We start from the raw sequence: 27,790 nt of genomic DNA on the forward strand, positions 1-27,790 counted from the left end.
AGCTAAACCTGGATAATTGCTTCCATCCTTGCTCTGCATAAGACTTCTAATTGTTTTTGTGTCAAATCATAAGTCATCTTATTTTGAAAAATCCGCCACGCAGCAGGTATTACTTCCGTCTCATTCGTGCGAGTCCTGCAGTGATCTGTAAACAGTAAGTTAGCTTTTCATGCAAAGATTTTTGTATAACTGTATAGTTTACAGCTGTTTTCAGCTCAACCAGGCCAGTCGTGAATCTTAAAATAAGCACCGGGTTTTTATTTAAATTAATCCTATTTGGCTGCGGTTAACTATGGCTAGAAAATCTGTCTCCTAAGAGCTTAAATGACCCAAAACTCACTTTATCGGCCTTTAAAATAGACTCTTTCACAGCACCAATAAAATGCAGCACATAATTAGCCTGAATTTGGTGTTATTTGGTCTAATTGGTCTAATTTCAGTGGGTGGCATGTTAACTATCCAACTTGTAGCTTGTTGCTAATAGTTGGAAATTGCTTTGTAGCATTCTTTCAGTGTTCACCGTAAATGTCTGTCTCTTAAAGATGTCCAATAAAGAAGTGAAAGCCGCTTTGAAAAGTGCCAGAGAGGCCATTAACAACAAAGAGTTCAAAGAAGTCTTGAAGCACTGCAAGGTAAATTGCTCTGGTTCCCAATACTCTTGAGAAGTACAGCTAATATAGTCCACCTACTGGGAGGAAGATGGGTGTGAAAGCTGATTTTGCGCTCCTAAATGTGGTTTCAGGCTGTTCTGAAACTTGAAAAGAACAATTACAACGCCTGGGTGTTCATCGGCAAGGCAGCCAGTGAGCTGGAACAACCCGATCAGTCACAAGCAGCCTATAGGAAAGCGGTGGAGCTGGAGCCTGAGCAGCTGCTGGCCTGGCAGGTAAGCTTATCTTCAGGTGTCTTCATCTAGAACAGGGGGGTCAAACCCTGAAACCATGTAGCCTTATATAAAAAAAAATATTTTCACAGAGTGTTTTTGCATTGTGCTACTTTTAATGATTTCAGCAATGTGTATATTTGCAGGGTTTAGCAAATCTTTATGAAAATACTGATCAGTGGGATTTCAAAGATGAGCTGCCTGATGTCTACCAGAAGCTTGTGGAGCTTTATGCAAAGTAAGTAAACATATAATCTAATGTGTGTTTAATTCAGCTTTGAAACTACTAAAATAATACACTAAACCTTTTCTGCTATTATTAAACTACTCTTAATAGTAGTGCTGGAGTGACCACAGTTATCTCTGTATTTTATTTTATTTTTTAAGAGCATGTAGAACAGACAGCCCCTCCCTCACCTATTGCTGCTCACTGACTGCTGAATTGTTCCTTCCTACATGAAATTTTTTAAAATTTGGTTGTTTGGAAATATTTGTGGTCACAAAAAAAAAAACAGAAATATGACACAAAAACTGAGGGTGTGCCACTTATTAATGTAATCATGACGACCCTGTTTTAAAACCACAAGCTTCAAGCAGCTGACTGCAGGTTCTTGATAATCAGTAGCTAACCAGGCATCATTGGCATCTTATTCTCACAGAGAATAAGAGAATAAGTAGGATTTTCATAAAGAGCAGAGTGCTAAAACACTGAGAAATGTATTACATAACTATGTTTTTTTTTTTTTAAATGTTCTTTGTTGTGTAAAAGCAAATTTCTGTCTCTCTGTTCACAGGATGGATAAAACTAAAAGCTACGACATGATCAAAAAGCTGTCGGACATTTACCAGTCTGACAGGGAATATTTGAAGGTGTGTGTGCATTTCAAATGTCTAGCATGCAGGTTTGGTTAAAACAACTAACCAATATGTCTTTTTCACACCACATATTTCATCTTTCGTGCGCTTGTGTGCAGCTGGCTAAGGTTTGGCTCCAGCTTGTCCAGCTCAAGGAGGAAGAGGGCGTGGATAAGAAGGAGTTAGTGCAGTTACTGCAGAAGATGACCCATCTCCTCTCTGACTGCATCGGCGATGAGGAGCAGGACAACGAGACTCAGCAGCATGTAAGCTTACCTCGGCTGTGTGTGATGGTCAAAAACACTGTAATGCGTGTTGAATGTAATCTTGGGAATTTACAGCAAGTTTAAGTTGTTTATGTGCGCCTGCTGTGTTTGATTTCACGACGGTCAGTTGATAACGGCATTTGAGAAGGCCATGATTCTCACTGAACCTGTGCCTGGAGAGGAGCACAAGAAGCTCTCGGCTGATTATATTAAATGTCTTTCCAAAGTAAGTGCACCCCACCTCTTGTGTCAGCCGCTTTTTGACGATTACGTATTCGCAGGGTTTTTGATGAGAGAACCTTTCCATCACAAATCTGCTCTTACTGCAGCTGCCACACGAAGAAAGCAAAATGAAAGAGGCTTGTCAGTCCATGTCGTCTGCGTACCCAAACCAAACCTATCCTCTGGAGGTCCTTTGCAGCCACTATCTCAAAACAAGTAAGCTGCTGTCTTACACATGCTCACTAGATGCTTTTTATTGGCACCTGGAGTAACCTTTTCAGGTAATCGAAGCTCTTCCATCAGAAACTGTGCATTCCCTCGTTAAAAACAAAATCGAGTCAAGTTATTTATAATTTCAATTGGCATCAAACACATTAAACAATGCAGGTGTTGTTGTTATAACTTGGTCATAACTATGTAATAGAAATGATGTACTGTTGACTGAATATCAGTCCCTCTACCATAGCAAACATCGTGTCACAGCTATTAGTAGGCAGAAGCAGGAGGAACAGAAAAGTCCATCTCTCGAGTATTAAACTGTTTTTGGGGGAGTCACAGTTGAGGCCAAATGTATTCCTAAGACAGGCAAATTTAGAGATAAACTTAATTTAATTAAAGAAAAATTGTGTTTGTGAGATGGGCATATATTTAATGTATTTTGACAATTTATCCTTTCTCATACTGTTAAAGTCATAAATTTTTCAACCCCTTCACAGATCTTTCTACTCGTGTCAGGACTCTGAGATGTTATTATTACTTCATTATGTCTTTAGTGTGTTTTTAGAGCTTAGAGACGGCTAAAAATATATTATTATTGTCATTTTTGTAAAGTTGTCAGTCTCCTCCATCATCTTTATGCTTTCCACCAGTCCTTACACTTGCTTGTTTAGCATCATATCAGCAAAATCTCCAATTGTAGCACAACGCAAGGGAATTTAAAATTTAAAATTTGAAATTTTGAATTCAAAATCCCTTTTGTGTTGTGCTACAACTTAGGAAATTATACATTTCTTAAGTTTAAGTTAAGATGTCTGGTCTGTTTGGGTTGTGTAAAGGCAAATGTAATGTAAATGTAAATGAAATGGCCAACCTGACGATATGTTTGTTTTCTTTTTAAAGATAACATGGATGAGGAGGCAGTCAGCTGTTTTTCCCGACTCCTGGAAATGGCCCCCAGCAGTGGATTGGGCCACTTGGGTCTCGGTACCAAGGCTCTTCTGGAGAGAAGGTATAAAGAAGCTGTTGATGACCTGGAGAAAGGTTAGTTTTCACATTAGCGCATTCAGTGTGCAGCTGTTGTTTACAGTGCTTATAATTGTCCTGAACCCATCCATTCTGTTTTATTAGGAGTAAAGAAAATGAGCTCAGCAACGGGATGGTGCAGCCTGGCAGAGGCTCAGTTTAAAATACACAGACACTCCGACAGTGCTGCTTCATGCTCACAAGGTGTGTTTTATGTTTGCTGTTGCTAAGTTAGCCTGAGTAAAAAATTTCACTGTATCTGGGTTATGAATGCTCTTACTTCTTTATCTGTCAGTGGTCATTATTGGTTCTTGTGTGCTTAACTTATACAGCATCTGGGTTTATCTCATTTTTTTAGGCCTAAATGTTTGTACTTCTGAAGATAAGGAGCTGAGAGACAAACTCCTTCGACTGAAGCTGGAGGCTTTAGTGAGAAGTGAAGGAGAGCAGACTGCCAGTCAGGCTCTGGAGACATTCTCACAGGTTTTCTGATTCATTCTCCACATATGATATACATGTATAGATGCTTCTAGATAAATATGTAACATGTTATGATGTTGTGACGTGTTTAGTAATCCTGTCATCTATGAAGTTCTTTGTTTTCTGCGTAATTTTGTATTTGTGCAAATATGTGGTATATATCTACTTCTAATTCTTTTTCCTTTTTTTTTTTTTTTAGATTACTGAGGCTGAAAAAGATCCGGTTCTGTTGGCCCTGAAAGGACGTGCATACCTCAACAAAGGACAGATCGATCAATCACTCAAGGTTGAAAACTTTTTCCCCACTGATTCATATCAGTGGGATGTTATCTTACAATGACCAGGAAAAAAAGTGCAGTATTTTATCAGATAAATATTAACTAAATAATTCAGACTATGCTAAAAATAATGATAACTCTTGCTGAAAATCAATATCATCCCAAACAGAGAGCTGTGCTATTGACATGATTTATTTTTAACAGCTTTTGTCAGAGCTGGAAGTCTCCAACCCAAACCTGTCGCAGGGATTGGCTCTGAGAGGACTGGCACATGTAGCTGAAGGTCAGCTTCAGCTAGCAGAGCAGAGGTAAAAAGAAAAACATGAATAAATAAATACAAATAAACATATCAGAAAGGCAGTTCACACAAACATTGGTCATTTCTCTTGTTGTTTAGCTTCTTACAGGCTACAAAGCAGACCCCAGACAGCGGAGAGTACTTCTTCTTCCTTGGAAAACTTTATTGGGATATGGGCTCAGAGACCCGTAGAGACCGGAGTAAAACTCACACGCACTTGTTAAAGGTTGGTATGATTACCTTGGATGGATGGAGAATTGAAGGATGCGACTGCTTCAGATGGAACGACGCGTGTTGTTTTAAGTCTCTAAATTGTTTGGTTTCAAGATTCGTGTTTCCAGATCATTCCGGTGTTTAAGCTGTACAATGTTCAGGTTTGTTGGAAGCCAATATAAGCCCAAACAGAGAGCTATGCTACTGACATGATTTATTTGTCCATTTCAGGCGGCAAAGTTGGATCCGCATCTCGGCTGTGCATTTCGCTTCCTTGGCCATTATTACCGCGAGGTGGCAAATGACGTCGCTCGTGCGCAGGGGTGCTACAGGAAGGCTTTCCAGTTAAACAGTGGCGATGGCGAATCCGGAGCTGCTTTGGTGGATCTCAGCATGGGGCAGGGAGACATGGTCAGCATCTTTTCAGGAAGTTTGTTTGCATTTAGCGTCGGAAAAAACCTTCTAGTTCCCCCTTCAACCCTGTTATGTCACAGGACAGTGCATTGGCAACCCTCGAGTCGGTGACGGAGAAAGCCACACCGGGCTCAGCTAAGTGGGCCTGGATGAGACGAGGCCTGTACTACCTGAAGGTCGGAGAACACCAACAAGCCATAGCAGAGTAAGAATCTCAAATCTGAACCAAAGATTTTGGACTCTTAATTCAGATGTTTCATTCATGCGGATGTTTTAAAGCTTGCAGGCTGCTCTGAGGGCAGATCCCGACGACTGGGTTTGTTGGGAATGTTTAGGCGAGGCCTACCTCAACCGACGGAGCTTCACAGCGGCTCTGAAGGCCTTCGGCAAAGCACATCAGCTCCAGCCCAGCTCCATCTACAGCGTCTACCAGGCAGCTGCCATCAAACAGACGCTGGGAAAGTTCAAGGAGGCCGTGGATGAGTATTTGCAAATCACAACACAGCAGGACTATGTTCCTGCTCTGAAAGGTTCACATTTGTTTTCACAGAATATTGATCGTCACACCTTTTTTGACAATTTCTGACAACTTGTCTGATTTTTTGTTAAGGCCTTGGGGAGTGCCAGTTGTCTTTGGCAAAGAGTTTAATGGAGGACTGCAGAGATGGAGGCGCCATTGACCTCATTCAGCAATCCATACACAACCTCTTTAGGCAATAACCGGAAAACATTTAATCTCCAGAACTTTAATGCTATACTCCCTCTGATCTGTAGACCTCCTTGTTTGCTCATTTACATTTCTGCTCCATTCAGAGCTGTGCAGCTGCGACCAGACCTGTCTTGTTTGTGGAAGCTGCTGGGAGATGCGTGCACCGCTGTCAGAGTTGTTTCGCCAGGCAGGGCTCAGGTTGTGGTGCCGACCTTGCTGTCTGGATTTGACTCCAGCGCACAGGATCACACGCTGAACCAAGCTCAGACGCTCAAAGCTGGCGAGAGGTACTGCAAGGTTTTATCCATACGTTATGCTGCACTGAAGCAGGTTTACTTTGATTAAGTGACTTTTGAAGAGTTCTGCACTGGATTTGCTCAGGGGTATAGGAGTGAAGGGGGACAAATATAAATGCACAACACTTTTATAAACTTCATTTGTACAAAAATTGAAAGCCTTATATGGATTTTCCTTCAATTTTATGGCTGTGCTATATTATATTGTGCTGGTTTATGACATGTAATTCATATAAAACACATGACGTTTGGGTTTGTATCATCAAAATATGTGGAAAAGTTCAAGAGAAATCAAGTCACTGTGATATGTAATGACATAAATACTTTAAAATATCATCTGAAGAAAGCTTATTCTCTCATGTCCCAGGTGTTATGCCTATGCTTTGAAGCTGATGCCTGAGGTTGCCAGCCTTTGGTGTGACTTGGGGCTGAATTATTACCACCAGGCCACAAACTCACCCCGCCCTACAGATGAACACCAAAACTCTTTGAACCTGGAGAAGGCACAACAGGTAATTAAAAAAATAATAACTCTGTAATATCAGAGACTGATCAATACCACATTGTCTTTATATTTCATATTTGCTACCAGTGCTTGAAAAAAGCTATCCAGATGGAGAGTGGGAACTATAGCTACTGGAATGCCTTGGGGGTGATTTCCATGTCCAGAGGTAGGACTTTGTAAAATACATTAATACACCGTTTTTGAGCAAAGGGCTTTGATTGTTACTCCTTATTCTGTTTTTTTTTTACCTTCTAAAATGAAACATTGCATGCCATTTACTACAATGGATAAATCATTTTAAGAATATTGGAAAAGTTTATATTTTTTCTCTATTCTTTTTCCTTTTATATGTCAGAGAAAGTGAAATGTTTCTGTTTTACCACATCAGGTCTGGAGAGCTATGCTTTGGCTCAGCATTGCTTCATCAAGTCCATAGAAGTTGAGCCAAATGTACGAACTGCAAACTTATATTCCTGACTAGTTAAAGTCATATACTCATTGATTACATTTTTTTTTTCATGCGACCTTTTTGGTTTTCATACAGAATGTTGTCGCATGGACAAACCTTGGTACGCTGTATTTAAAAAAGGACAACATAGAGGTGCTGCCGTCGCTTTCTTTACATGCTAACATGTTGTGAATTATTTTCATTATTGGTGGTTTTTACTCAAGTGTGCGTTTCTTGTCTCAGCTTGCGCACGAAGCCTTCAAAATTGCACAGTCTTTGGAGCCGCTGTATGTCAACTGCTGGATTGGACAGGTACTTTCATGTTTTCCTTTTCTGTTGTGTTTTGGTTTGTATCTCACAATTGCCATTTCCATCCTCATGTTCAAAGTCAATCGAGCGCTTAAAAGCTTGTGGTGAAAGAAAGCCCAAAATTCCCAGACGCATTGAGGGTAGACATTGTAGCATCATGTGGTTCTGGTCAGCGTCGTTCCTCTGATACGTGCCTGAACTCTCCCTTCTCTCCCAACAAATCTGTCACCAGAAAACTAGTAAAGCAAGGAGCACTTTGTGTAAAACCTAGTTGGAGTTAATGGAAGAAGCTGAAAGTCTCACTTTTGCTCACGTTATACCTAAACAATCCCCCTTTCAATCGTGAAGCATTTTCTGGACTGCATTAATATAACTGCCAAGATGTTATTCCTCATTAGTGTCCTACATCAAGAACCCGGACTTCTGTTATTCCTTCCTTGATTTCTTCTTGTCTTCTTTCAGAAAGAGAGCTAATTATTGCTAAATGTTTATTTTGTGAGAATCTTTAGGCTCACAAACAAAACTCGCTTTGGTCTGGTAGTTGACGTTACTCTGTTATTCAGAGTTGCATGTCGCTCAACCTTAGTTTCTCAACTCTGGGTGGAAAAACGCTTTGAATAAAAACACAAATTTTAATGGGTTACTTTTCTGATTCCGTGTAATAATCCACACTGTATCATATAAACATATACACATTTTACTTGATACCAAACACAAGACAGTGGTGATGAGGTAATTTTATTTTTAATAATTGGCACCCTCTCCATGCTAAGGGGCTGCCACACTTTTCAACTCTTTGTTTTCACTTGGGGTTTTTTTTTTTCCATGTTAATTACAGTTTGCTGTTTCTGTCATCCCCACCAGGCGCTGATCGCAGAACGCGTGGGAAGCTACGACACTATGGATCTTTTCAGGCACACCACTGAACTCAGCACACATGTGGGTGACGGCTCACAGCCTCCGCCGCTCTGAAAGCCACTCATTAGCCAGATAGTAATCTTTGCTTCACCTTTCTAACTCCACACACAGTTTGGCTCTGAGCTTATTGCTTTTTCTTCTCTAGAAATGCTGAAGTTATCCTGTTATTTTAGACTGTTCCTGGTCCGTGTCTATCGTCACCAAAACATTAATGTTTTCCTCTCTCAGATGGAAGGAGTCAAAGGTTACGCCTACTGGGTTTGTTCCACGCTTCTGGATAAGAGCAACAGGGACAGTGAACTGTACCGCTACAACATTGTGCAAATGAACGCCATCTCTGCTGCTCATGCAGCCCTCTGCAAGTACACAGGTACGATGTTTATTAATGTGGGGCTGTTCAAAAAGCCAAGAGATTTTTTTCATTTTTTTTTTTTTTACTGGGCTGTGACTTAAGACTGATTATTTTGAATTAAATTTCTTTCACATTTAGAACGAATCCAATCTGACCCGGACGCCTTCATTATGCTGGGTTACCTTAACGAACATCTGCAGCTGAAGAGGCAGGCCTTGCAAGCATACCAAAGGTGTGAATTACAGTGATTAAAAAAAGGCATATGGGGTACATTTTTCGTATAAATGAATGCGACACCTATTGACACCTATGTCCTTCAATCTTATCGTTCCTCCAGAGCTGTTGAACTTCTTCGGTCCTCGTCCTCTTCAGAAGTGTTGCTCTTTTCACTCGGCAGCTGTGCTCGTGCTTTATGGTAACCATTTGGCTTATTGTCACAATGAACTCGGGTTGTCCGTCTATAAACTAGGCACGTTCTGTGAGCTTCAACGACCCTATAACGAAATGTCCTATTTGCAGCAACTCGGGCCAGTGGGAGGAAGCAGTCCAGGTTTATAAGTCCACTCCACTCCAGGACCTCAGTGACCTGGTAGGGCTGGCTCTGGCCTACTGCAGGGCAGGACTCTACCCAGAGAGCATTAGTGGTACGAGCAGCGGAAAAGATTTCAGAGGCTTTGCTTTGATCTTGTATGCCAAACCGAGTGAGTTTCTGTGTCTGTGGTAGTGTATGAGCGAGCCTTGGCTGTGACCTCCAACGAGAAGGAGAAGGCTTACATACTGACTGCTCTGGCCCTGCTGCAGCACCGACAGGGCAACCTAGACTCGGCCAAGACGCTGCTTTTCAAATGGTGAGGCCAAAAGGTGTTTTTGTCAAAACATTTTTTTGGTGTTTGTTTTGATTTGACTTTAGATTCTGCAATTTCATCCATATTCAATGCTCCTATTTAACCCATCATGTTGTTATCGGCATCCTTTATCAGTGGTGCGTCTCAATAAGTTGGAATATCAGCAATTTATTTCAATAAATGAGCTTAAACATGTGCGTCACAACAGGGTCACTCCTTCTAATTGTTCTCTTGGTGTTGGAATGAGAAAGTAGCAACCACTTCCTTCTTGGATTTGATTTGAAACTGCTCAATCTTTGCTGTCAAAGTTTCCAAACACGTAACCGGTTTGTCTCCCGTCTTTGTGTCGGCAGCTCGGTGTTGAAGGAGCCCATCTCGGAGTCTCTGCTTTGCTTGTGTGCGCTGGGATTGGTGCACAGCGACGCCACGCTGGCTGCAGCTGCCCTGACTGAGCTGCTAAAGCAAGGGTCCGCCTCAGGGGGGGTTGTAGAGCAGCGATGTCTGCTCACCTGCTCCTTGCTGGCCCTTCAGGGCAACTGCAGTGCAGTGCAGAGAGAGGCCTCCAGAGCTGTGCACAGGTACGCTGCTGGGTCCACTTTACTGTTACAATACAGAGGGATTTCAGTTCAGTCTTTTACATTTTTGTGAAGAATTGATCAAATATAGGGAGATGGAACGAGAAGTCAGCATTATTGAGTACAGAGCTGCATTCGGAAACTTTTTTAAGCTTCAGATTTGATCTGAGAAGACTCATTTACATGAGTTAAGATTGTATCGTAGGTTTTAATATGAACTGACTCAAATAATGTTCTATCATTACCCGCAGACAACAGATTGACATGTGTAGATGTTAGCTTGGTTACCTTTTCTTAATGCTTCTTTCCTGTATAATAATGACTAAAACAAGTTCAATTGGATGCCTGCCTGCAAAAGGATGTCCCTAGGGTCAAGTTTTTTCTTTCTTTCTTTCATTTGTATATATTTTTTTCTTGTTTCAGTAATCCTGGAAATCCCTCCCTTTGGGCTCTTTTGTCCAGAGTGATACCTCAGTACTACCCCAGAAAGGCTCAGGTAAGCCTCTGCATATAACAAATCCCTAGCGACAGACATTAATGTGACCAGGCAATCTCATGTAAATAACAGTAATAATCCAAGACATGTACTTTTTATATCATTTTTGGGTTCTTTGTCTTACAGGGGGGCGCAGTAGCTGGCCACATCGCCTGGCTCTTTAGTATGACTCAAGGGAAGGTAAAAAATAAAAAGCCTGATGATTTATTTACGTTTTTGTTTCTTTATTGGTTATGACTTTGTTCTGTCGTCTGTTACCTGTGTAACAACCAAAACACCTTCCACTGTCGATTTTTCCCGTTTCCTCAGTAAAAGTGCATGTGTTTCTGTGCCTCCAGAGGGCGCTGTTGTGCAGCGGCGTGAACCAAGTGGCTTGTGGGAGACACACTGGAGAAGATCCTCACAGGAATGCCCTGAAGACCATGCAAAAAGCTGTCCTGCTCTGCCCCGGTACCCACACAAACCTTCTAAACCACGTTGAATATGAACCATATTCACAACGTTCTACTGAAAATAATGCAAAAATGAAGGTTTTTATTTTAATATCTTTACATGCCCATGTTTGTTTGTCTTTTTCTTTAGATGATCCAGCAACATGGGCTGGATTAATGGCAGCCTGTCACACCGAAAACACCTCCTGTTATCTTTCTGGCTCTGCTCCTCGCCGACACTCACTGGAACACACTCTGATGTCTGTGGTTTCTGAGAAAGGTGTTTACTGGTCTCCTTTAACTTCTCTGGTTGCTTTATGTCTGCCGCGTGTGAGGCTGACCCATTTCTGCTTTCTAGTGCGTAGCGTGGAGGAGACGGAGCGCCCCCTGACCCAGGCTCTGGAGGGCTGGGTGTTACAGCAGGCCGTGTCTGGTCTCATGCAACAAGGACAGCTGGAGCAAGCAGAGGCTCTCTGCACGCAGGTGGAATATAAATGTTCTTTATTTACTATGCATATCTAAAACTTTTTTTGTTTTTGTTTTTTTTTTTGCAGTGAAAAACAGGGAAATTATGCAACAAACCTGCAGTGGGTTGTCTTATTTCATTTGTTTATTCCAGGTTCTCAGTGTGTCCCCGGAGCACCCAGCAGTGATGCTGTCGCTGACGCAGGTTCAGTGCCAGCGCCTCCTCATGACTGATGGCGGTACCGCCCTTACAGAGCAGGTCCTGGAGCAGCTAAACAAAGTTGTAATGATGAACCCCACCAACCTTGGAGCATGGCATGTACGTGGCCATCACTTACAGAAATCAAATGCAGTAACGAACCACTCTTTTCTCTCTATATCCGTGTAGTAAAAAACGTGCTGCACCAATTAGGGCTCCGCAGCTCATTTGTGGGTTTTTTTAAATCTTCAACCCACCAATAACGATTTTTCTCTTTGAACTAAGAAGTAGTTCACGACATGCACAAGTTACTTTAGATTTATCAATTACAGAGAACTAATGTGTTTAAAAATACCATCATTAATTGCACCTTTCCCAGTTTCCTTTTTACAAAGTTATATTTAAAAGAATATTTATTTAGCTTTCCTGTGTAAAAGCAGTTACAGTTTAAAACCGTTTTACTCTGAAGACAAAACTGACACAAAATTGTTACAGAATTGACTTTTAAACCAGCCGTTGTGCTGTTAAAGCAGTGGCGTGTTTATATATTCAATATGGATCAGTGGACTCAAAGTCCAGTCCTCAAACGCCGGTGACCTTAAATGTCTCTCTTCTTTAGCTCCGATATTGGCTCATTAGCAGAGCTCTGTGGAGCTTGACTGCATGCAAGATGGAACGATATAAATACGCAGCCAGAATTTGCAGCAGGGATAGATTTCCCATTCAGATTTGTAAAAACAGAGTTTACTCATCGATAAATCAACAGACATTTGCTCTCCTTCTCTTTAGTGGCTGGCTGAGGTGTACCGTAGCCAGGGCCTCCTGGTCCAGGCGGTGATGGCTTACAGACATAGCCTGCAGCTTGCCCTGCAGCTGGGCGCTCACAGCTTCCAGATCGCCAGCCTCCTCCGACTGGCTCTGCTGGCTCTTGGACCCTGCATGGTAAGTCTGTGAGCACAAACCTAGAACATACATGTTTCTAATTTCAAGGTCACCAGTGACGATGTTTAAGATGGCACATAATGTTTGTACAATGTTTTAAAGGCAACGGTTTGGTAATAGAAACTCACACTCCTAAAGATGGAGCTGATTCTACTTTGTGCTTCTCTCAAGTGGGGAGATGCAAAAGTACGCTGCAGGGAGAAAACAGAGAATGACTGTTTGCTGGTATTACAAATGATAAATTAGCTTATTATTATTATTATTATTATTATTATTATTATTTCAGTTAGAATATTTTTTTGAACAAATGTAATTTTTTGCTGCAGTTTCCAACATGACAAAAATACACAAACATCAATTTGCGACAAAGCAAAAATAAAACCTCAGTTTCAGTCCAGTATTTTCTGTTGTGAATCTCAATCCTTTCATTTATGTTACATACTATGAATAAGTTAAATGTGATTAGAATATTAACATGAAGATATATAGAAAACAGCCTTTTGATGTGTAGAAATAAACCATATTTTTTTCCCAGGCTGGAGTCCCTGGAAACGACTGGAAGGATCTTGTTATGGAAGCCACTATGGAGGTTTTGAAGCTGGGCTCTTCTCCCATGGCCCTCCTCTTCCAGGCTTTGCTCCAATATGTGACCAAGATGACTGCAAGGTACGCGCTTAGGAGCCGTACTAGAACTTTTGAATTTTACAGATTTGTGGAATGTTCTGCTAAGGGATTTTTATCACATGTGTAATTCATGATCAGAAGCGATTGAATATTATTTATAAAGCTTTAGATTTATGCAACCATCTGTCTTGTCAGTGTGTTGGTTAGCAATTATCAAGAAAAACGTTCTGCCTTGACAGAAATATGTCTAAATAATCTCAGGATTGATGGTTTTGTTGTTGCCGAGTTGAGGTGTTGCTGAAAATCTTAAAATGACATCACATCTCCATCTCTGTCTACTACCACTTTTTTTTGCATGTTTTTCTTTTTCTTTCCTTTTACCATCACTTTAGTAAGAATGGTAATTGTTAAGTCTCCAAGAAACTTTAGTATGGATACATTTACCTGTCCTTTTGTTTGTGTTCTGCAGGGAAACAAGGCGTTTGCTGGAGAGGTCCGTGTATACTTCATCTGGTGATTTCCCAGTAACGGTGGTGCAGGTGGCGAGTTGGTACCTCCTCAGACACTTGCATGCCAAAAACGATCAAGAACTCATTAACGTGAGTTAAAAAAGAAACACCCTATCCATACAAGGACAGTAGAACAGGTTCTTGATTTTGGATTGAACCTTTACCAAAGCATGGTCTCTGTTCTCTGTGCAGGTTCTTCTGCAACATGCCAAAATGAATGGAAATCAAAGGTTGTTGGATTTTTACACAGAACTAACATCTTCCTCATCATGAATTTCGCATCTGCATCACTTTGCATGTAATGCAATTAGCAGAAAAGCTAAGGGAGGCTCCAGTACCACCAACCGAACCTTTTTGGATGTTGCTGACAAATGTAAAAAAAGAAAAAAAGAAGGCATGATGAATCTGAAATCAAAATGATTGATTCATTCGCATTATTTTATTCCATTTATTTTATTTTTTGCATTATGGCTATAAAGTCAGTTTTTTTAAGTAAAGTCCAAACAACATGCAATCATGAAATAAAGACATTTTGCCCATCGTAGATTGTCTTCTATTGACACCAGCACATGATCCTATTAAAGCTATTTCATACATAATAAAATATAACGGTAAAATTATCATAAAGTTTGGCTTAAGTTGATGCACATTACGACATCACAGTTGTTTGTGGAAGAAAAAGAAGAAGCCAGGCTGTTTCCAAAGTACATGGGTATCCTGAGAAACGTCTATTGTCCTAAGTTACATTCAGTTTGTTTCCCGGCACGTCACTGGATTAAGTGAATCAAGCCCATCAGATTTAAGTTCCTCTTAAATCCTGACTGGACAGACATGTTTGGTCATTAGTGTGCAAATGTTTTGCCCACATCCCCAGCACTTTTGCTTGACATGTGCAGAATTGCGCTGTAGTTTCCTGTTGCACAGTGAACAATCAGCTGCTGCAGCCCCACTGCCAGCTGCAACTGTGGGCTTTCTGAGACTGTTGGCGACAAGCTGTTTAAGTGGCTCCAGGTCTGCGTTGGGAGCCTTAGCAATGTCCACGACCGTTATTCTGCTTGGGTCAAACACACAGTCCTCCTCCAGGCCGCTGGGCACAGCTTTCATGCCACAGTTGGGGGGTACCCAAGCTGTGTCGTAGCCTTGCGTGCTCCAGGTGTACTGCATCGGATGGTTGTCCTTGTCTATGCGTTTGACGCGGCCAACGCGCACGTGCAGCTTCAGCACCACGCGATCTGCAGCGTTAATGTTCAGAGGATAACGTTCTGCCTTCTTTCTGTCACGACTTACATACACACCGTTCCCCAGCATGCCCTTGGTTGACTGCTGAAAGCCATTGGCAATGATGAGACGCGCATTGGCAACAGTGGTGCCGTGGTACATGGTGTAGACGCCCCGGTCTTTGGGTTCTTGCGAGGCCCCCAGCTCCAGACGAGGAGAGTCATCGTCATAGGTCACCTCCCAGCCAAAGAACTGCAGTGACATCCTGACACGTTCTGAAAGTATCAGCACCTGTGAAAGGAATAAACAATCACTAAAGGCTGAATGTCGACGCTTTGCTGTCAACTGTTTTAAGATGCTGAATTTAGGAATAACATAAAATCCTGACCATTACACTTTGTAGGTGGAATATATCAAGACACAAGGGAATATTTAGTCGTCAAAGTTTATGTGTTAAAGCAGGGGAACCAAGTTTGACAAGGGCCTAATTATGACGGGTAGAGGTCAAATAATGACAGAACAGTCAAAGTGTCCATTACGGTTCCTCTGTTAACCCAGAATACCTGCTGCTGCTGCTTCAAAAAGCCAAGGTTCCTCTTGGAAACAAGGTGGGATCAGCACAGCATTAGTGACCTGGTCATAATGCTATGCCGGTTCGTACAGGCTATCGTTTTAATACCAAAAATATGTGTTATTGGTCTATATTTCTATGAAAAAGGAGTGTCTTAACCGCTATGTTTTTCAATAAATGTGAGAGCTGCGTAATGTTTCAGGCGTGACCCTTTCTTTAAGAAGTCTTTGTATAGAAGAGCCATGAATAAAAACATACAATATAATCAAGTAAAACGTCGGTGAAAAACTAAAATGATAAGTGAACACATAGATCTTTGCACATATAGCAATAAGGAAGTGAAATCCAACCGACTTATAAAATGACAAACTACGTTAGCTATATTTTATCGTTGTATATAAGCACTACAAACTCACTGCCGTTGTATCGTTTAGTCACTACGTGTATCTGTCCAAGTACATTAGCCTGCATGCTTTCTTTTATTTAGGTTTAAAACGTACCGTCGTTGAGAAGAGCTGTCACTTTACTGAGAGTTGGATACCTTTCACTTTCTGTCTTGTAAGCATACTTAGTGTAGTTACACCACCTTCCTAGTTTCGATTTACCAATTTAAAAAAATAAAAAAAAAAGTATGACACATTCGGTTTGTTGAAATACATGGAATTACAGCCGCGTTTCCAATGGCCGGTTAGCTCAGTTGGTTAGAGCGTGGTGCTAATAACGCCAAGGTCGCGGGTTCGATCCCCGTACGGGCCACAGTCTATTTTATGACTTCGAGGGAATTTGTTGGACGGATTGTTTCATTTCCATTTACGAAAGATAAGCAGCACTTCCACATTTTCCATATATATACACAAGTGCACTCGAGGTTGCTGGGGTCTAATATAGTGTGCAGTTTCATTCGATGAATTTGTACACTTTGCACTCATTTTTAAAATTATTTCAGAATTTCATAAAATCGTGTGCAATTATATTTTTAATGCTCCAGGTGAGTCTTTATAGTGTGCAGTTTTATCAAATGAAATTGCACACAGTTGGACTGTTTGCAGATATGTTGGAATTAGTCACACTGTATTTAGCTCCTATTTACTTTTCTGTAAAAGTAAATAGGGATAACATGTGAACTGTAGGCATTTCATACTTCCAGAATTTTTAGTAGTATGAAAACAATTGTGAAGCATTCATGTTTTTAACATAATAATTCATAGTAGTCTTTGGAGAAAAAGCCAAAATCCTAGTGCTAAACTATTTTTATTATTTTACTTAGGCCAGCAGTGGAAAACTGGATGCTGTGAGAAAATTTTTCAGGATAAATGTTTGTTAAGAAAATGTTTTATTTTTTAATTTGCTCATAGGAATGACTTCACAAGCAGTCAAAAGAAATAAGCACATCTTTTCTGTCATTTAATGAAATTTTACTTGTACTGTACACATCCACTTTGCTTGTATTACACTGAGCAGGTTAAGATGTGTATCTTAGAGACAAGAGGGATAACAGTCATCAGAATGAAGACAGAATACATGTGTGAATAATCTAGCAAATTTATTTTTATTTTTTTGTATTATTTTGTCACTTGTCCAAGTTCATATTTAGCAGTAGGTGTCTTTACATCACTGTAAATATTCAGTCTAAATAGAGTAAAACCTGGATGAAGTGAGGATCATATAAAAACATAATCAGACTATTTTTCAGGTTTGATCATATTGAAAACAAATAACTGGTTTTCAGTAAGACTGACAGGTTTCTCTGAAGATTATTATTATAAGCTATTTTCTTTGGTCAGCCTATTCATAACAATAATAATCATCCAAATTGATTTTACTGTCATTCAACTTCATGTTTTCTTTCCTCCCACAGCTTCTCTCAAGGTTTCCTTTGACAGAAGTGCTTGGACATGAGAATGCAGATGTCTTGACCACACTTCCAGCACTTCTGCTTGATGTGATGAGCTCCTTGTTGGGTCTTCCTCTTGCACAGGGGACAAACATCTTTATGGTGACCAGCTTTTCCCTTGGGTTGTTTAGACGATTTGTCGAGAAGCTGCTGAAGCTCCTTCTCTATTGCGGTGGTTGGTGCTTTTGCGATGCCCACAACTGTCACCCTTTTAGGGTCAAACACACAGTCCTCCTCCAGGCCGCTGGGCACAGATTTCATGCCACTCTTGGGGGGTACCCAAGCGGTGTTGTAGCCTTGGCTGCTCCAGGTGTACTGCAAAGGATGGTTGTCCTTGTCAATACGCTTGACACGGCCTACACGAACACGCAGCTCTAAAATCACACGGTTACTAGAGATACTTAGATGGGGATAGTTAGAGGCCTTCTTCACATCCCTGCTCATGTACACGCCCTTTCCCAGCATGCCACCGGACGACGGCTGGAATCCACCAGCAATGATGGCCCGTGCACTGGCAACGCTGGTTCCGTGAAACATTTTGTAGATGCCCTTGTTCTGAGGCGTCTGTGCGGGCGCCAGCGTCACGCCAGGAAAGCAGGCACCATCGTCCACCACCTCCCATCCAGAGAACTGAACTGACATTGTGACCTGTTTAAAACATTGAGTACAAGAAAGTTATTAAAGAGCAATTGTTTGTTTTGAGTATGGTTATTATCGCCTTACATTTCACACAGTCTGAGCTGCTGTCCAGCTATAAAGAACACACTTTGTACAGAGTTGCTTCCTCATAATATTGAAATGTCTGTTTTACTTTTAGAAGTCTGTATAATACAAGGTAAGTAAGAGAGTCGTTCTCGCAAACGTTGCCAGTTAACTACCTCTTTAGTTTCTCTACTGTTCCTACCCTCCATGGCCCAGCTGTCATACGGTATAACATAAATTGTTATTGTTTTTTCGGTAGATAAAAAAAAAGACATTCCGGTGTCTGCAACGTCTTAGCCAATCTCAGTCCTTTACAAAGCTCTCAAAAGAAACACTAAACATTTTCTTTATGTGAACTTACCGTCTGTTTTAAGTCGCAGCCAGTCAACCAAACAACATTTACTTTTGGTTCTGTTAGTTTCGATTTAAAAGAACTGAAAATAATCCCACCCTCCCAGTGTGTAAACTGCTGACTCAGAGGAGGGGGGGTCTAATAACAAAATCACGTGTGCTTGCTGCTTGTAGTTGCAAAAAACGACACATCACAGAGAAGTGTCGCCTTTGGCATATCTTCTAACAATTGCTTTTACCGTACATGAGACATATAGACCCCTTTGATGTATGGTGAGTCGAACTTGGGCACGTCGCCGAAATAGCTCAGTTGGGAGAGCGTTAGACTGAAGATCTAAAGGTCCCTGGTTCGATCCCGGGTTTCGGCAGACCTGGTTTTTATTTATTATTGTTCTTTAATAGTAATTGGAAATATCTTACAATCTTATCTTACTACTCAGTAATAAAAAATAAAAAAAATCACGACAATACTTAGCTTTTTTTCTGTTCCATTTCCGATAGTTTAAGGATTGTTTATCTTTTTTTCTTTCCACATAAATTTTAAATAAACAAAATTCTAATTTTCTCATTTACACAGACTACAACAATATTTTTGAGGTGTAAAGAAATAGTGATGAGTCTCTTTTTCTTCCTGTTATCCACAAAGCTCTCTTTCTGCTGTTTCTTCACTCCCTGTACGTTAAACGCAAACGACATCCTGCATGTATATGTTTGTGCAGTAGTGACAGCAAGTTGCCAGCAGTGATCAGCCACCTTTGTTTTATGCCTGTTTGAGCAGCTGCAGATCCTGATGCAGTTCAGCCCATCTGATTGGCCACAGTGGGCCTGGATCATCTGTCTGAAACTATCCCACCGGTCCCTGCAGAAAGCATGATTCACCTAATCACAACGCTGAATTAAAATGTGGGTTTCAGTCATGTCCCTAAGATACACTGTAGTTTGAAAATGTGCAGGGTCTAATATCAGAGAGGACCTTAATTGTTTTTATTTTCTGCTGAGTCAGGCTAAGCACGCCACTGTAGCATCCCTGTGGTCAGAGCAAGGAGTAATGGCAGTGACCCACTTTCCTGCATTTTCATTTATTTTGTGGCACATGGGTGACCATTGGTCAAGAGTTAATGTGCTGTCATCACAGAGATGTGCCACCCCGTGGAATGACCTGAGTGTTGACTGAGTCATTGTGGGAGTGCGTGAGGAGGCTGCTGCACTGGCCTTCAGATTCATTAAAATGATGGGAAACATTAGGACATGACGCACATTATGGATCTTAATCCTGGATTTGACCCTTTTTCTAATATAGGTCTTCAAAAAAAAAAAAAGGGGATCTTACTAAAGCTATTTAGGAGGACTTTGTCATGCCTGATTGCATTTATCCAGGCTGTGTTGTGTAGCTGATAAGACATCCTCTCCAGGATAAATTACTGAAACCAATCCCATATTTTGCATCCTGTCACATTATGGTTTCCCCCTGGACAATCCAGCACTAGATGCAAACACCTAATGACATTTCATTTATACAACAAGCATAAATCACTTTGAGCTCAATGATTATACTCAGACTCAGGCGTTTTATGCACTGAGAATATTTGTATGTTGAACCAGACAGACATGGCGACTCAAGCAGAATCAGCGGGATACGAAGAGTAAAGTAAAAAAACAAAACAAAAACGTTTTTAACATTTTATTGTTCAAATTGTTTGAGATTTTGTTCTCTGCTTCATAAACCATCTTCCTTCACACTTAGTTGATGATCACCACAGGTCTTATTATTTAATAACCCAACACAAATGTTCAAATTCAGGTTTTTACCAGAATTCAACTAACAGGTAAAACAAAACCAATCTTAAATTGGCCTCCGTGTAAAACCGTCATGCTCTGGTCTAGATGTAACCAAACATTACGCTGGTCAGAGATGATGCTAACCAATGGAGTCGTGTGAACTAGAAAGCCTTGCTGCTGCATGTGTTCGGGAAGGGGTCAGCTTGTTATGTGGCTAATGCATGACTCACACTGAACAGCCACTCAAACAGTGTCTTGAGGGCTGTACTTAGGCAAAGTGTTGCTCTGAGCTAAATGGCAGCAAGCCAACATATCTGCAGCAATAATCCGGTCAGATGATGTTAATAAGATAAACACATTAAAAACGGATCTGCTGGTGATGCTAATTGAAACAGCAGCAGCCTCACCAGTTCAGAGATGTAACAAATCAAGTATGCCAATGCGCTGTTTATGCAAGGGACTTTATGAAGCAGCCAAAATGATCTTATCTGAAAAAATAAATAAAAAATGAATTACAGTCAAGCGTAAAATTGTGGTGATGCTCTGGTTTGGAGGGAAATGACATGCACAGCTGTTTCAAGGGCACCACAGCTGCTGTTAGGACTCAGAAATTGGTTACAATGACATTGCTACAATTGCATGTTGCAAATAATTAGGATATATTAAAAAAAAAACTATACATCGAGATATATCAAAGCACATATAGCTTTAGTCGTTTACAGACTTCTCTCAATAGTTTTTGTCACTGTAGCTGCAGGTGTTTTCATTAACCTGCTGCTTTACATCAGATCCACCAAACTCAGCATGCATTTTTCTTTCCTCCCACCTCGGACTAAAGTTCTCGAAGCAGTGCGCTTCAACACCTATTTTGAGTTCTGCAATTTCCTCCAGCAATCTAATCATCTGCTGCTCCCCCGAGCTCACGTCAGCGCTCAGCTTGCCGACGTTGCCATCACACCTGAGATGATGGAGAGAAAAGCAAGAACAGCTGGTGGGAGAGAACTAAATAAGAACAGAGGGATGGGAGGGAGAGAAGGCAAGGTGTGAACAGGAGGGAAACATGATCATGAAGCACACAAAGTTAAGACAAGGCACCGACAGGCAACAACAACAAATCAGCTTAGCTCAATGTGGATTCACTTAAATAATACAGTATGTTGCCAATTCACAAAAAGAGCAAACACAACAAAAATAATCCATTTCCAATTCAGTTTCAATTCATTTACAGACTCTTATTATGCAATATTTAGCCTCTAAGATATACTGGAATGATGTTGAAGAGATAGGCGTGAACTGCCTGATCCACTGTCAGCAGTGAATTACAGCTTCCTTCCTTCCAATTCTTGTTTTAATGAGGTAATTACTCTTGCATAGGCTTTAACGCTCAGTTTATCAACTCTCTCTGTGTGCGGTAATATCAGCATATTACATCTGCAACTAATAACTGAAATGTCTGGTTATAAATTTGGCTTATTTCCCTGCACATTGTTGCAATATGTCCATGCACCTAGCAGTGGACTTACTCAAACACTACTTGCTCCCAGCCCACTTAAATTGTTATGGACAACTTGCAAAAGATCATTAAATGGAATAGATCAGTTCTACTGCTTCTTTTATTGCGGCATAGGTTATCAGCTTTGTTTGATAAGGTTCCACCTGGGCTCTCACTGCTGAAAACGCAGCTCAGGTGTAAACCAAGATGTCCGTGAAATTATATTGGATAAAAAAAAATTATACTACTTATCAATAGAAGCTAAGAGATATGTTAGGTTTTTTTTCTTTTTCACATCCATCCATCCATCCATCCATCCATCCATCCATCCATCCATCCATCCATCCATCCATCCATCCATCCATCCATCCATCCATCCATCCATCCATCCATCCATCCATCCATCCATCCATCCATCCATCAGATGGTTACAGATCCTTTCAACCCCAGACAGCAAAGCTCCTGCTCCTATCTGTGAGGCGGAGCCCAGCCACCCAAGAGAGGAATCTCATTACTGTTGTGCTGGATCTTATTCTCGCCACAATCCGTAGTTCATGATCAGAGGGAAGGTTCAAAACGTGGACCTGCAGTTAAAACTGAGAGCTTCCAGATCTTCCTTCAACTCAACAAACTGGAGCAACTGCCACGTCACTGCGGGCGTGGCCATGTTCTGTTTATCCATCTTCATCATCCCAGCTCATGTGAACATGACACCAGGAAACTTGATTTTATCCTCTTGAAGAAGAAACAGAGAGAGACAGGCCATCTTTCTTCAGTCGAGAGCCATGGGTTCAGCCTTAATGGAGCTCCTTCTTGTCCCAGCGTCTTCACACCGGCCTGTACAACACTCCAGCATATGCCGAAGGTCATGGCTTGAAGAGCCCAATGGAACCATATTATCTGCTAAATGCAAAATGACACTCTGAGGTTCTTCTTTCGGGGATTATGCCATGAACACTGTCCATCAACACCACAACAGGATCCGAGGCAAGTATCCCCTCCTCCTGGAGACCACTCTGCACGCTAAACAAACTTGACTTTGTGCCAATTGTGGACACAGCTCTTGTTTTCGTTTGTAGAAGAACTGGATTTCCCTCCATCAAATACTGTACCTTAAGAGACGTGGCTGCAAGCAGTCTGCCGACCCACAAAATATTAAAAAAAACAATAAAAACCACAGAGCTCCTCCTAATTCTGAGGTTCTAGAATCGATCAAAGTCTCGTTTGAGAAGCTGAACATCCTCCGCGGTCGCCCTTGACTATAGGTATTGTCCTCCACAAACACTGAAGAAGGACGTCAACCATGACAGACCCATAATATCCAGAACCTTTGGCATTTTAGGATGAATCTCATCTACCCCTGCTGCTGGAGATTTTTTTTTCCAACTCCTGCTGTTGCGATGGACTTGCCTAAGACTCTGACTCCATCACTGACAACATGGTGGATAACTTGAGAAGATCCTAAAGTGCTTCTTCATTCTGTGAGTCTCATTTCTTCTTTCTGGTTTAAGAGCCATTGAACTAATTCTAACTAAGACCTGTTATGGATGTTTCTAATTAAGAAAAACGCAACTTTCCTGTTGAATTTCTACTAGATTTCATGACAGTTTGAATACAGTTACTATGAAAATTGTTGTTTTACAAAGTTTTAGGATAGACCACATATTGCACGGTTACTTTACAGTGTTTTCCATGTTTTCTCATAATAAAAACAAGCTAGCTTGTTTGTGCTAGCTAGCACAAGCTAGCACAAACAAGCTTATCATGATCAAATGATTTTGATAATTTGCTAATTTGATAATGATCATTTCCTTAATGAGCTTCTGTTAAGGAAATATATAAATCTTACCTAGGGTGAAATACTTATGACTCCCCCGGCTAGTCCAGGGAAGTGAAGAAAAGATGAAAGTACATCGCTTTTAATATCCACCAGCTCTCTAACAAAGAGGGGAGTAAAAATGAGGATCAAAACAGTTTCAGTTCACTTCATAACTCTGGTATTTGTACCTGCAGACTGTGACCCTGGACGATTCAAAGCCAGTTCAGAAATATCCTTCATTATGTGTTTCCACCGAGCTGCCTCCAACGTGAAGGGTGCTTCCTAGATAAAATTGATTGCTTGATTGATTGCTTGATTGATTGATTGATTGATTGATTGATTGATTGATTGATTGATTGATTGATTGATTGATTGATTGATTGATTGATTGATTGATTGATTGATTGAAATAAAACAGAGTTTTGTCATTACACTTATTTTCTGACAAATGCTTGTCAGGAAATACTGTGTAAACAATTGAAAGAGCAAGAGCTCGCCCTGACTCTTTCATGCGGTGTTCATTCACAAGATATTTGAGCTGGGTTTATTAGTTCATCACATGCAGAATTAATCAGCTTGAAGGCTTTTGTATAATACCAGATAGCCTGTAATTATGTTAATGGTCCATGTGAAAAGCAGTGTTAAAGCTGAATATTAAATTTTTCCTTTCCTACTCATCAGAACACAGCATGATGTTCCCAAACACCCTGATTCTTTAGTCAAATACAGTTGCACTTTGAACTAATTTATCTGGTTGGAGATATTGTTAGTGCTTCGCTTCTACAGACAATACATCTGGAGCTGATGAGAAGTGAAGTCGTTTTTTTTTTTTTTTTTTTCAAACACTGCACCATTCCATCAGGTGTAATCAAATCAGCTGGGAGGTTGTGGGCATGACTCTGTGTTGGTGCTCTGCACATTAAACATAGGAAGATTAGAGAAGATGCACATGTAAGATCTCATCTAAGATCCCAGTCCCACATAATAAGTGATGTTGCTATGCATTTTTTTGAGCGCAAGTGCTTTTACGTAAAAAAAAAAAAAAAAAAGTCTGTGCCTGTACCTTCATGCATGGCTGTTTGAAGATGTGTGTGATGACGGGCTGGTTTTTCTCCAGCAGCTTGAAAGTGACCTGCCTTGGATGGAGCCGTGCAGGGTCTGCAGACGTGCTGCCGCCTCTTCTTTAATCCCAAAAAGCTTGCTCAAGCTCCTTAGCCCCCTCAACCCCTCGAGGCATCAGGATGTAAACAGAAAAGCAATTGTTGCATTTGAAAGGTTTTGTGTTTTTGGCAACAAAATGATGGAACGCATGTGTTGCAAATCAAGACAAACTGTCTGCTAAAACTCATTTGAGAAGAAAAGCCATCCTCTTATGGTTCAATTCAACAAGGCATCCATCCATCAGGAAGAATAATGAAGATGGAATGAGACGTGCTCAGGCTTTCATGCTCTCAGGTTGTCTTCATGTCCCGGCTCACGCTTGTGTCACTGCGCCTGTAGCTACAGTGGATTAAAGTTAAATTTTATCACTGTGATGTACAGCGCTGTCCACAAGGTTCCCGACCTAACAAGATGATTTCCTAACAATCATCCGTGGACAAGTGGGGCCCGTCTAATTTAGAAAGCAGATGGATCTGAAAACTAAATTGGTGACTTATGTGAGCAAAGTGTGGCTTTAAAAAAAAGGAAATCTCCAATTACGACAGCTGCAATTATTCTGAGTTTTTAATAACAGAAAATTATTTTATTTTAAAGTGCCTGTTTTGAATTATAATTTTAGGAGCTTTTGTTATTTTGTAGCTTGATTTGATTCTAGTTTCATTTTTATTTTGTGCTAGTTTCTTATTTTGGTTGGATCAGTCTTGTTCTTGCTTTTCTTTAGTTCAGTCCTTCTTAGTGATTCTAGTTTGTTATGTTTATTTCTTGTGTTTAGTTACTCTTAGTTACTCTATGTTTGGTTTGCTTTTACTGTTATATTCATTTTCTAGTTCCCTGTACTCTCCTTTTGCCACTTTCTCTTTCTCTCTCTCCTCAGTTTCCCCTCTGCTCTTTCCCCTCACACCTGTAATCAGCCCAGGTTCATTGTTTCAGCCATCAACCTCCCAGTACTTTAGCACCTCTTTCTCAGTCACTCCTTGCTGGAACCTTCAGTGATTTCCCTGGTTTTCCCATATTCTCCTTGTGTCTCCTGGCTGGCTTTTTTGTTATGGTTTATTTATTTAAAGAGTGGACCAAAAGACTGTGAACTGTAGCTGATGACTGAAACTGAAAAATAATGTATGAATTAAATACTGTTAATTCAATTTCAAACAGTCCCTTTTCCTACTTTTACAAGCTGTTGTAGTCAGAGAAACAGCTCGTTTCCAGGATTTGATATCTGTGTAAATGTTCTGCAGGTGGGTGCAGCTGCGTATTAGCCTCTTATCAGGAGGACTGGGATCATTACACAGTGGAGCCATCCAAATGCCGAGCCATCAGTTTTCCATTCTGATTCAGTGAAAACGTTTGTGGCAGCTGACGGGCATTTTGGATCGCTTCCTCACAAATCCATCTACTTAACTAAAAGGAGGGTTCTAAGCAAGTCTGAATTTGCAATTAAAGCCTTTTAATTTGTAGAATAAGAAATGGAAAAACTCACAATCTAGCTAACAACTACACCTCCCATGTTATAGCCAAAGTTTCTAAGGAAAATGTCTCTTTAAAGGAAAATGTCTGTTCCACATCAGAGTTTGGAAGTGCTATAAATCACCCCACTGTTGAGGGTTTATCGTGTTTGCCTCAACAAGACTCAAGGCAAATATCCTGCTGAACAAGGCATCCTTCATCATCACTCTGACAGGTGAGGCCAAGGTCGCATGGCTTTGATAAACGAATTAACATTTTGTGAACTTGATCTGCGGATAAATAGCTCTTCTCTGACCCCATTTTTATACATGCAATGCATGCTAGGGTTAGGTATTAATACGCATTCATTTCTTTATGTTTTTTTATTTTATTTCTGTGTTTATGGTGTTTGGTGAGGGGGCAACACAGACCAGGGTTGAAACAAAGGCCAGAAGGGACAAAGTAATGAGTTATTATACGCATCAGCAAAGGAGACGAGGCCGCTCAGCTCTGCCTGGTTACCGGTGCTGCTCGTGGGCTGATAACGTTCGACGAAGCTTGACCTAATTGGTGGGGGAAAAAATATCCTATCCACACTTGGCTAATGTGCACAAAACAATATGGCATTAAATAGGACGAGTATCACACTCTGCTGTGCGTAGTGGCTTGCAAAACCACCGGTTCCTCTTTGAATTTTATGTGATACAAGACAAAGCAACACATAATGGAAGAAAAAGCAGTAAGAAGGCTTAATTTGTATTTAGCTCCCTTCATTACAAAACAGTTGAGTGCAGTGCAACCAGGACTCAACTAATTTACAGAGTCCAGTTGTGTGTAATTTAATCTCTGTATAAAGCTTTTCACATTAGTGGATTCAAACAGCAACATGAAGACAAAAAAAACCCCACAGCAGGCAGGTGGTAATAATGATCCAGTTGATACTAGTATTAACATTAATTTTATTCATCTGGAGCCCTCCAATGGGTTCTCTGAGCTTTCTAACTATCTTGCTGCAATGTGTTAGTTCTTTCTGCTTTTGGTGTCTTTTATTCTGCTAGATAACGAAAAGAGTGAACGTGACCCTGCTTTTTTTTCCCGTTTTTTTTAGCAGGTGTGGAAAAGCTAAAGGTAGTTAGCAAGAGACTGCAAATACTGGGGACTACTTAACATAAATGCAAAACACCAATCTTAGACATACAGCCAGAGCGACAGGTTTAGATTAGGGGGTTGGTTGAGTACAAAGGCATGCCACACCTTTCAGATTTCCTCTTTTTTATTTTTTAGAAATTTTGAAGACAGTCTATCACTTCACTTCCACTTTAAAACTGCACTATTTTGTGTTGACCACAAAACCCCACAATTTTTTATTCCTATGTGACAAAATAGAAAATGTAGAAAACTTTAGCATGATTATGCTTTTCTGAGGTAAACAAAAGCATGATCACCACAATTTATCTGGTACGTGTCAAACGTTCAAGAGGAAGGGAGGTTTTAAAAGAAAATCAAAAGCTTCTCCACAAGGTGTTAGAGGGGGTTGTTGTGTGTCAAAATCGCCAGCATACAGATGACCAAGTCAAGAGGTTTGG

The 27,790-nt window shown here is 40.7% G+C and overlaps 2 protein-coding genes and 2 non-coding genes across 4 annotated transcripts; 3 read left to right on the plus strand and 1 right to left on the minus strand.

Annotated features, from left to right (window-relative positions):
* Positions 1 to 14,318, plus strand: skic3 (SKI3 subunit of superkiller complex). Its single transcript, XM_008418934.2, has 41 exons — positions 1 to 154; positions 543 to 632; positions 743 to 886; positions 1,030 to 1,121; positions 1,678 to 1,753; positions 1,858 to 2,004; positions 2,132 to 2,230; positions 2,334 to 2,442; positions 3,346 to 3,486; positions 3,574 to 3,672; positions 3,827 to 3,951; positions 4,148 to 4,234; positions 4,431 to 4,534; positions 4,624 to 4,750; positions 4,969 to 5,148; positions 5,232 to 5,356; positions 5,431 to 5,681; positions 5,762 to 5,864; positions 5,965 to 6,147; positions 6,524 to 6,668; positions 6,749 to 6,827; positions 7,050 to 7,111; positions 7,206 to 7,262; positions 7,353 to 7,421; positions 8,283 to 8,357; positions 8,565 to 8,706; positions 8,827 to 8,920; positions 9,026 to 9,103; positions 9,208 to 9,332; positions 9,413 to 9,536; positions 9,887 to 10,111; positions 10,532 to 10,604; positions 10,731 to 10,784; positions 10,943 to 11,054; positions 11,187 to 11,315; positions 11,394 to 11,518; positions 11,655 to 11,819; positions 12,489 to 12,641; positions 13,177 to 13,307; positions 13,735 to 13,864; positions 13,967 to 14,318. The coding sequence occupies exons 2-41, from the start codon at positions 543 to 545 to the stop codon at positions 14,045 to 14,047; spliced, it is 4,710 nt and encodes a 1,569-aa protein (XP_008417156.2). The 5' UTR covers positions 1 to 154; the 3' UTR covers positions 14,048 to 14,318.
* LOC103470656 (uncharacterized) lies at positions 14,175 to 27,454 on the minus strand. Its single transcript, XM_081611138.1, has 4 exons — positions 18,521 to 27,454; positions 17,431 to 18,105; positions 16,983 to 17,016; positions 14,175 to 15,375 (listed from the first exon to the last, which is right to left on the minus strand). The coding sequence occupies exons 2-4, from the start codon at positions 18,097 to 18,099 to the stop codon at positions 14,585 to 14,587; spliced, it is 1,494 nt and encodes a 497-aa protein (XP_081467264.1). The 5' UTR covers positions 18,100 to 18,105; positions 18,521 to 27,454; the 3' UTR covers positions 14,175 to 14,584.
* trnai-aau (transfer RNA isoleucine (anticodon AAU)) lies at positions 16,246 to 16,319 on the plus strand. The gene has a single exon. It is a non-coding gene; the product is annotated as a tRNA-Ile (tRNA).
* On the plus strand, positions 18,806 to 18,878 carry trnaf-gaa (transfer RNA phenylalanine (anticodon GAA)). The gene has a single exon. It is a non-coding gene; the product is annotated as a tRNA-Phe (tRNA).
* Positions 27,455 to 27,790: the final 336 nt, after the last annotated feature.

The sequence above is a fragment of the Poecilia reticulata genome, chromosome 9 (assembly GCF_904066995.2).
Source record: "Poecilia reticulata chromosome 9, P_reticulata-male-v2, whole genome shotgun sequence".
Classification (NCBI taxonomy): domain Eukaryota; kingdom Metazoa; phylum Chordata; class Actinopteri; order Cyprinodontiformes; family Poeciliidae; genus Poecilia; species Poecilia reticulata.